Source organism: Abrus precatorius, unplaced genomic scaffold, assembly GCF_003935025.1.
Source record: "Abrus precatorius isolate BTA unplaced genomic scaffold, Abrus_2018 Scaffold11, whole genome shotgun sequence".
Taxonomy (NCBI): domain Eukaryota; kingdom Viridiplantae; phylum Streptophyta; class Magnoliopsida; order Fabales; family Fabaceae; genus Abrus; species Abrus precatorius.
Window position 1 is genome coordinate 14,257,419 of NW_020874303.1, and position 10,128 is coordinate 14,267,546.

At 32.9% G+C, this 10,128-nt stretch overlaps 1 protein-coding gene across 4 annotated transcripts; it reads right to left on the reverse strand.

Moving 5' to 3' along the window:
* Positions 1 to 3,915: 3,915 nt before the first annotated feature.
* LOC113853718 (uridine 5'-monophosphate synthase) lies at positions 3,916 to 9,737 on the reverse strand. 4 transcript variants are annotated; one of them, XM_027484273.1, is made up of 7 exons: positions 9,619 to 9,737; positions 7,398 to 8,229; positions 7,092 to 7,175; positions 5,372 to 5,454; positions 5,205 to 5,292; positions 4,866 to 5,120; positions 3,916 to 4,197 (listed from the first exon to the last, which is right to left on the reverse strand). In XM_027484273.1, exons 2-7 carry the CDS (start codon positions 8,193 to 8,195, stop codon positions 4,069 to 4,071), a joined length of 1,437 nt encoding a protein of 478 aa, XP_027340074.1. In that variant the 5' UTR covers positions 8,196 to 8,229; positions 9,619 to 9,737; the 3' UTR covers positions 3,916 to 4,068. The 4 variants fall into 4 exon arrangements, with proteins under 4 accessions (XP_027340074.1, XP_027340071.1, XP_027340072.1 ...); XM_027484270.1 differs by lacking the exon at positions 9,619 to 9,737 and adding an exon at positions 9,040 to 9,136; XM_027484271.1 differs by lacking the exon at positions 9,619 to 9,737 and adding an exon at positions 9,040 to 9,096 and having other exon boundaries at positions 7,398 to 8,248.
* Positions 9,738 to 10,128: the final 391 nt, after the last annotated feature.

Below are 10,128 nucleotides of genomic sequence, written 5' to 3' on the forward strand. Positions count from 1 at the left end.
ATTTGATAAATTTCAAAATTCTATTTTGCAGCATATTTAATTAGCAGATAATAAATAAATTGTTTCGGGAGCAATTTGAGTAAATTAAAATTTTAATAATCATCTCATTATTATTGTAAACATTCTATTACCTTGTTTAAAAAAAAATTTTCCTACTTATTAAATTGTAAAAATATACATTTGGTAAAAATGTAATTCTTAAGTTTAAAAAAAAAATTAATAATAATAATAAATTATTTGAATTTTGACTTTTATAAGGGACATAGGAGAGAGAAATACTTAAAAAAAATTCCTAAAACTTTCCTAAAATTTACGGGCTCTTCTTCTTCTTTTTCTCTTCCAAAAACCTTCACATTTCAAGCTAGAAATTGAGGGCAAAATCTTAATTTTCTTGAGGAGCTTCAAGAGATTTCGCCGAAAATCAATTTCAACCTCAAGCTTTGGAAGGAACAAACGTGGACGTAAGAGGTAAGGGGTGGGTTATATAGTAAGGATTACATCATAAACATATTTAACCTTACTTGTTGAAATTGTCAAATTTTGTTATGATTGATACTTTCAATTTTATAATTTGTTTAATTTCAAGAGATGAAAAAGGTTGGTTTGCGTGTTTGATTGTAAAAGTATATGTTTGAATACTTCATTGAGCTATAAGTTGTGTTATATGATATGAATTATCCTTGAATGAACATTTATGTGCATGGTGGTTTTCATGGGAAAGTTTATTGAAATTAAATTGAAATGAATAAATGATGGGTGGTGACTCCTTACAAACTGTATTGGGAAGTTTTCTGATTGTAATAGGTATCTAAAAAAAAAATTTTGGGAAGTCCATATTACAAGGGAAACTCTGTCAAAATTTTTGAAAAATGTTCAGACTAAAATAAAAATAAAAATATTTTAATCATTTTGAACAAATTTATGAATTTAGGAATACGGGACTTTTCTAAGAAAAAAAAACCTTAGGAACTCATGCATTACTCATCTGAAAATGGTATTTTGTGCAAACTGGGGAATCAGAGACTATGGACTCTGGGAATACGATAGGGAGGCCCTGAGGGAGGACTTGGGGATAAGAAGGGTAGTGGTTGGAAGCCCCAAAAGGCTCAGGCTCGCTACCTGTTGTCGGGGATCCCACTGTACAAACTCTCCTGTACCTGACTGTACTCTTACCGTATATCATGGTCAGTGAGCTACTAGGTTTATATTTGAGCGTGAGTCTCAATAATCCCGTGGGTGGATTTTTCATACCTAGTAGTATCAATTCCTGGCTACCCCAGCACTGATTTGAGAAATGATCTGGGCCCGCATGCATGAACATATTAGTAAAAGGAACTAGGATCATGCATCATCATCATCATGTATTTGGAATGTGATTGATCTGTGAATGTTTATGATGTTTGATTTTAACAAGATGTATGAACTATGGCTCACCCTATTGTCTTTCTATTTTTTTTATTTTCTATGTGTTTGCGATACTCGTTGGATTTGCTCGATCACTCTTTGTAGTAGAGGAAGATGGCACAGTTACCACTTCAGACGAATATGGTGATCAGGTTCCTCAGTCCAAAACCACACCGATGGCATCACGATTGGGATAATCACATTCACACATTTGCTGGCATACTTACTATAATGTTAAGGAGAGCGGCACCAGGACCCGGAGGTGGCAATGTACCTTTCACCATTAGGACTAGACTAACTCTTGATTTGGGTAATAATAATCCCTTTCAGCCCATACCACCACCAGTTCCCCCTCCAGCTGAGGAGGAAGAAATGGATATTGATGTTCCTGAGGATTATGATCCTCTAAACATCGATGAGTCTAGTGACTCAGAGATGGGCTCAGATGAGGGAGATTCATCACCCAAGTCTGAGGATATGGATTCAGAGTAGGACTGGAAGCACCTTACTTTTTGTGTACAGTGGCAAGAGTTAGTTGTAGGCATTCTTTTGTTATACATAGGCCTATATGGTGCTGGGCAGTAGCCACTTATTTTGTTTAGTTATGCTGCTCTGTAGGAAATTATTTCCGGTGTTGCTCTTATTATTTTGAAGAATTGTATCTAATATTTTTATCTGTATGTTAATTATGTTACTAGACGAAATGGTGATTAAGTTCTCTGGTGTATAGTGACGTGTAAGTAGGGAACTCATTGACCATTTGCCCTTTGGATTACTGTAAACAACTATTTAAATATTTATGAATGTTTACTTTTATTATATGCTACGATGAAATTCAAAAACTTCATATTGAAATTTGCATGTGAAAATTTATTTTGTGATTAATGATTGGAAATATCGACATTATGTATGAATGAATTATTATTGGTTTAAAAAAAAAAATCACTAATTGAGGGTCTCTATAAAGTAGGGTATTACATTACCTGCTTGCTAATGTGAAACCAAACGTGCTATAAGACTTTTCTGTTACATTTGGATGGATTTAATCCTCGCTTTAGCTTCATGCAGTTTCTGCCGTAAGAAATGAGTTTAATTTATTTAGCCGAATGGTTGTGATGTAACTAGCTTAATGTAGCAAGAAATATATCTGTAACTAAATAATGACCAAACTTTTTACTACTTTCGTAAATATTTTGTTAATTTCATTTTCAAGAATGCAATAAAATTTCAATGTTGTAATGGGAAAATTGACTTTATATATGCCAACAAAAAATGCTTGTAGCTAAATCATATCCTCAGGCAGTGAAAAGGTTAAACTCACAATATTTAAATGTTTTTACAAGTCTATTTTATTTATAAATGCTTGCTATAGTATCCGTAAATTTGAAAAAGCATTTATTTTATTTATAAGTGCTTGCTATAGTATCCGCAAATTTGAGAAAGCATTTTGTATTCTCTTTAAATTAACAATTGTGATTTTTTTAATATTATAGAGATGAGAGAGTATTAATGTCTTTTTTTTTTAACTAAACTACTAACTCTATTATCTATTTTAACGATCAGGATTATTCTACATGTAAGACAAGATACTAAACCCTTTCACTTACTCAAGATAGGAATAATATTTTGTATATAAATATATAATATTTTTTTAACAAATTAAAGAGAGGTAAAAAAGCATAAAATGATCAGTAACGTGATCCAAAAGAAAATAAAGCAAAACATTTTACAGAAATAATATCATTTTTATTTTATTGTAAAACTTTTTTATTGCTCATGAAAGTGAACGCCCTAGAAAAAGAAAAAAAAAACGTTGCACGTACTTGATCAAAAAATAATTTGGAAAATCCCTCAGCCTTATTAAAACAGTCAAAATTCTTAATTCACCCTTTCACACTTCGGACTAGACATCTCAATATTCAAATTGAATAATTCTAATACCATATTAGAAAGTTAACTCATAATGGTAGTGCTCAAACCATTTAGAGTTTTTTTTTTAACCACATTTCTAATTGATATGAAGCATTTTAAAACATCCTCATGCTCAAAACTAGACATCTAAAATGCAAAATTTATAGACTTAGAAATGTCAGTAGGCTAACATTCAAGCTAGATAAATTTTAATTTCACATTAAAAACTAAGACCTAACTTATTTCTAAAAACTGGCTCAGAAAAAAGGTTGTCTAAATTATGTAAGGAGTATTGTGACGATTTTATGTGGAACATCTTGAATTATGAAAAATGCTTGCACATTTGTTATCCTTGGAGAAAACGTAAGCAATAGATATAAATTGCATCATTCAACCATGGACTTGCTAAGCTTTATCTTAAAAACAAAGTCCTTCAAAGAAAGATTGGGACAACTCAATATTTTTTAGCAAAATAAAAATACTTATAGTGCAACGTTCAGGTGAATTTTGTTTTAGAACCAGTATCAACCAAATACCGATCAATTTCATATATTCTTGGTGAAACGGAAAAAATGAAGAAATACCTACCGTTCAATAAAACTCCTGTTACCATGTAAATAAAGAAGCCACTTCAATGTACCAACTGAAAAATGTCTTTAATATTATATCGTACCCAAGTGGGTTACAGTGAGATTAGATGTCCCAACAAAACATGACTTTTTAGCTCATCCTTTTATTTTAGGAATGCAAACATCAAGTACATTTGGCCAAATATGCATTCCATCCTTGAAGACGGTATTCATGAGCTGCCTCAGCAGGATTTGCAGCTTTGATGATGCCACGTCCCACGATAATAATATCACTGCCCCTATCATGGACGACCTGTAAAAATATTTGGTGAATTATCAAGATCAGTATGCTGCAGGAAAAGGAGTAAATTAAATGTCAAAAACAGCTGCAAAAGACAATGAAAGAATGCTGCTTTAATGCATTTCCAATACAAGAAAATTGAAGGGTTGAATGGGACAACTACCATATCTATACAAAACCAAATTATCCTCACGGGAAAGATAAAACATAAAATCAACTTCCAAAACAAAAAAAACAAAAATGACAGTATTGTTTAAACACAAAAATATGTTCTAGAATGTGGAAATAAAGTAGAACAAAAGAAAAAAAATGTAAATATAAAGGCCAGAGAAACAAGTAAGTTTGCCAAGGTAACAAAGCCAATATTTCGTTTTTCATTTTCCAATTTTCATTCAGGTATCAACCTCTGAATATCCATAATGCCCACATTATAATTTAAATGGCCAAACCATATTTGATGATATCTAACTGCTAAGATAGTATATTGACTTCTTTTTATTCTGCATCTAGTTAATACTCTACTTTCGTCATATCTTAAAACTGATAACAAGTATCCTCTCCCTTGTCCTTTTCCTTCCATAAAATTTCTTTTAAGAAAGAACTAATAATGGGGTAAAATAGTTTTGCACATCATCTTCAGCATGTGATTAAAAGATGCATGGCAACTAGCAGAAACTTACAGAATATGGAGTGTTATATTGCTGCCCTAAAGCATCGCCACCAGTTACCATTTGAACTCCAGGGGTTGCCTGAATGAAAGAAGGATTTATGGGTGCCCCTGGCCATGATGCAGGATTAACTGAGATGAAGCCAATTACAAAATCAGAATGATCCTCAGCAATTTTCAATGCAGCAGCAGTATAGTCTCCCTTAGCAAGGTTTCCAGCTGAACTCATTTCAGCAAGCAGCAACAGACCTCTGCCCCGAGGTAAACCCTGAGCACAGTTCAAGAAACATGTTAAGCTATCGATTGATGCATTGCTATGGTATAAAATTGAAAAATAGCCACTAGTGCAGACCTTCAATTTTAATCCATCAACAATTCCAGGACCAGAGATTATGTGAGCATTTACTATGTGAGCCCAATCCAATATATGAAAGATCCCTCTGGGATAATGGAATAGAAACATGTCATATTAAATGAAGAAACAGATGAGAGGAATCCAAGAAAGTTAAGCAATCTTACCCTTCATATTGCATGGTGACTGTGTTACCAATGTCAGCAAATTTACGATCCTCAAAGATTAAGAAGTTGTATTTCTCTGCAATCTTCAATAGAATAAAGAATATACTATTAGACACAATTAAACCAGAAACATAATAGATTGCTTAAAACTCAATCACACATGATGCTGATGGCCACATAACACTCTTATCATAGGTTTAAGTACGACTGTAAACGAGAAGAGCCGAGCTAAGTACTTGAAGCTTAAGCTTGGCTTCTAAAAGATGTTTACAATTCTGATTGTTATCAATGAGGATTAGGGATGTCAAAATAAGGTTTTGGTTCAGAAATAATATATATGTCGATACATTATTTTTCAGAAGTAAATTAAGAGTTTCTCTAATTATTTATTGCTTTTAATAGGCACAATTCTTTAGGTCTTATTTAATCTCTTCCATGTGAATTGTGAACATTGAAACACTAGTGAAACTTAATCTCTGTCCATGTGAACATTAATTGTTCAGGTTATCATTGAGCACACTGACCAAAAGGCAGAGTGAAGAAAAAATGGCTTTCAAATTGAATCATTTGTAAAGAAAAAGAAAAAAGATTTCTTTGTTAGTGAGGACTAAGGGGACAACACATGTTGCTTTGCTGTAAGGACCTCATCAAAAGGGAAAAAGAAATCCAAATCTAAGAAAATTATTAAGATCATTTCCTATATTCTCTGATTGGGATGTGAGAACAAAAACAGCTGGACTTGAAGCTGGAACTGAATTCTCCAACTTAACTGTGTCTAATTAAGAAATAATCTTTTACACTTTACAGCATTTTGGCTAGTATTTTCTTCCCTTTTTGTTATTTTCCCATAAATTTGATGTTTACCTTTGTTTTATAGTAATCACCTTTTATGTATCTCGCCTGTGATTGTTTGACTAAAACTCACTCACCAGCTTTTAGATCAAGGCTTCTGATTTTTGGTATCTGGTTATTTTTTCAGTTCTGGGCAGTACTCATGGCTGTGGTTGTAGATACAGTTGTTGGAAACTTGGTCAGTGAACTGTTGAGTTCTATTTTAGAGATGAAGTATAGGGCTGAGAAATTCAGACCCGCCCAGGAACTCTTGGAGGATACCCTCAAAATATTAGAAAGATTGGTTAGGCAAATATATGATTTTAACCAGCAACTGGGTCGACCACTGGAGGAAACACAAACTGATAGATCAGATGAAGAGTGGGAAGGAGCTTGTTCTTAAGTGCAGTAAAGTCCAGTGGTGGAATTGTTGTAATCAGGTCAATTATCAAGTGGAGATTGAACCATTGGATGAGGATATTAAAATTTTCTTTAAGTATGCAGGTTCAGATATATATATATAAGATGATAACAATCAAAATTCTGATTTTCAATTTAAATATAATAAATAAAATTACAACAATTATCTAAGTATACATATGCAAGTTATTCATGGGCTATTAATGTCAAGCTTACAAAAGCTTGGGCTTGTTTGTTTAACTAAATAAGCAAGCTTTATCAAGTATTTATTGAGTTGAGTCAAATAGTTGACAAATAACTCAACTCATTTACACCCCCTAGGTTAAAGGTAGGAATCCCCATCAAGTTTATAAATTCTAGCAAATCTTCTAGAGTGTTAATGTCAATAATATCAAGAAGGACAAGTTTGTTATGCTATCTTGAAATGAGCAAAGACAAAAGAAAAGCAGAGTTTCTTTTAACACCATACCGACAGAAGCTTAGAGCCAAAATCAGGAGTAAAATCTGGCAAAATATCCACATGAGTCTTCAGTAAACATATCTCAGGTCCAACCTAAAAGAGAAAACCAACCAACTTAGTTATAGGAAAATATATTACTATGACCACTCTTCAAATTACAATCCAGTTGATGATACTATGTCAGATAAGACACAATTCTTTCAATTATATAAGCAAGAAAACAAAACTCCATCGTCTAATTAAGAAAGTATTCTGAAAGCTAATTATACAAGTGAACATAATAGTACTTGTCCCTAAAAAGGTTTTCACAACTACCTTCTCAGCAATATCTAATAATTCAGCTGCTGTTCCAACATCGGCTGCCAAACACAGATTACTCTCCTTCTCAGCCATTATCTCAAACAACCTCTTTCCAGTTGGATTCTTGGACAGCTTAGCCCGCTCCCCAAATGACAAAGTTTTGACCCTAGTTGCCGGCTTCTCCACCTTTGTCAAAGCAGCAACCTTCCGATTCTCCTCTAAGAATTTCATAACAACCCTTACCATCTCGTTATCAAGTTTACCATGATCACTCAAAATTTTCACCATTTCAGTCAATTTAATAATTGAATGCAGCTTGATGCCATTCTCCTCCAAATTCTCTCTCCCACCTTGCTCTCTATCAATCAGAACAACAGCATCACTGATCTTCAACCCAGCGGCACGCAGCGGTGCTGCCGTTTCCAAAACTGATGTGCCACTAGTAACCAAATCCTCAATGATCAAGCAACTCTGGCCAGGCTTAAAATCACCTTCAATTGCTTTGGAAGTGCCATAATCTTTAATTTCCTTGCGACGCATGACCATGGGAATGTTCTGAGCAAGAGAGACACATGTGGCTATGGGTAAGGCAGTGTAAGGGACACCACAGACAAGGTCAAATGAAGTGGAAGAGACTGAGGAAATAAGTGTTTGAGCGATATTCTGGAGGAGGGAAGGGTAGGATATAATGAGGCGGAGGTCTATGTAGATTGGTGAGGAGATGCCAGATTTGAGCTTAAAGTTTCCAAATTTGACAGCTGAAATCTCATGAAGTTGAAGAACTAGAGACTCTATGAACGATGATCCCGACATTTCCTCACTTTTCTGAATGTGTTTGAAGGATTATTTAGAACCTTAGAGATTGCCTGCACCATTCAGTATGCCTCAAACTCATCAATTAAAAATTTTGACATTCAGATGCAAAATTACATAAGAGTTAATTGTAGTATTCTCACATCATGGGTGATATCATAGATTCGGCAATTCTTACAACTAAAATAAAGCAGAACATCAGATAATGACACGAAAAAAAAAAAATGAAAAACATGGTTCAGGTTACCACACGGCACAAAAACCACAATACTAATTACACAACAGAGATGCCGAACCATAATTCAACCAAGCAAAAAATTAATGTAAGAATTCTAAGCATCATTCTCCATACCAAAATTCCAGTCCCGTGCAACTTCTGGCATGCACTTCAAACATGTTCTTGGATCAAAAGTTAGATATTGGAAGCCAAAAACAATTCAATCAACCTTTAAAATGTCAAAAGTTACGAAACCAGAAAGGTATGAATGAGACTGGGAATAGGGGAATAACGTTTTTCTTTTAGGCAGAAGAGAAACACTTTTATCCATGATTTTCATCAACGAAGTCCATTTAACTAATAAACTAAAACTCAGCCAGAATGCAACAACCCAGACGAAGCTACAACAAAACTAACATCATGAAAACCCAAAAAACTTAACAAAAAACATATAAAACCAAAATGTTCATAGACAATACATGGCGATGGCATGCAAAGTTCCATTTCATGAATCATCATATTCTTCACTTTAACCACTAAAATCCATTACCCATCATTTGATCTATAAAATATACCCAATCAATGCACCGGACCACATAAAGTAAAACTAATAGAACAGAGAGAGACCTGTTATCGACGGAGATACACGATGCTTATTGCTTAAGTGTTATGCAATGTTAGCGGCTAAGAGTTGAGACATCACCTCCTGACTACTTGTACGATGTAAAATTATTAATTTTAATGAAATTAATTTTCGATTGTTAAGCTATGTATATAAAAATTAATTTATATTGAAATGTATATTTTGATTATAGAATATGAAAATTAATATTTCAAAAACTAGTGATTAAATAATTCGTAAAAATCCTATTTATTCTTAAAAAATGGTTGTTCAAAATTGTAACGGGATTTAACGAAAATTATGAGAAAAACACTTTAATATTTTTTTTAGTATTTTTGAATTAGTTAATCCTATATTTTCATTATTTGCATTTTGGTCCTCCACCGGTTAGCTAGTGATTGAGTGCAAAATTAGAAGTACAGGGTTTGAGTGACACTTATAAGACTCGTCCTTCACATGCAATGGGTTTACACCCTGATGTAAAACGACATGATAGCTTCGTGAGAGAAGGAAAACGACATGATAGTGGGAATGAAGAGATGAGCGAGTAAGATGAGGAAGGGAAGGAGGGGTAAACGACATACCAAAGACAAAACGGAGGTGTAGTGGAAGTCGCGGTGACTCGACAGCAGAGCAACGGTCAGAACATGTGGCGGCTGCTAGGGCTGCAGGGAAGAAGCGGAAATGGGAAATAGGAGATCGTTGAACAGTTAACTGAATCTCCTCAATATTTAAAAATTTCCCCTTCTTAATAGCGGATTAATGTAAATTTTAAGAAAATTATGAAATTACTATTTTTTTATATTATTCTTACTTTATATATATACACGAGACAAGATTTTTTCATATTAGTATAAATATAAAAATTTTTACATTATAATTTATTTTTTTATTAATTATTAGATATAAATTAAATAAAAGATTCAAATTAAATATAAATTTTTTTAGATTTATTATAAAAAATCTTATAAATATATATTAAAATATGAAAAATAACATAAATTATTTAAATATTATTTAATAAAATCATTAATGACAATTTTTAAAATAAAAAATATTTATTAAAAAAATTATCATTGATAATTTTAAATTTT

Excerpts from the sequence above, each read along its gene's own strand:
- LOC113853718 (XM_027484273.1), bottom strand. The coding sequence starts at position 8,195 with ATGTCGGGATCATCGTTCATAGAGTCTCTAGTTCTTCAACTTCATGAG. Across the intron at positions 7,176-7,397 it reads TATTAGATATTGCTGAGAAG|GTTGGACCTGAGATATGTTT; the intron begins GTAGTTGTGAAA and ends TTTCTCTTTTAG. Across the intron at positions 5,121-5,204 it reads TTGATGGATTAAAATTGAAG|GGTTTACCTCGGGGCAGAGG; the intron begins GTCTGCACTAGT and ends AACTGTGCTCAG.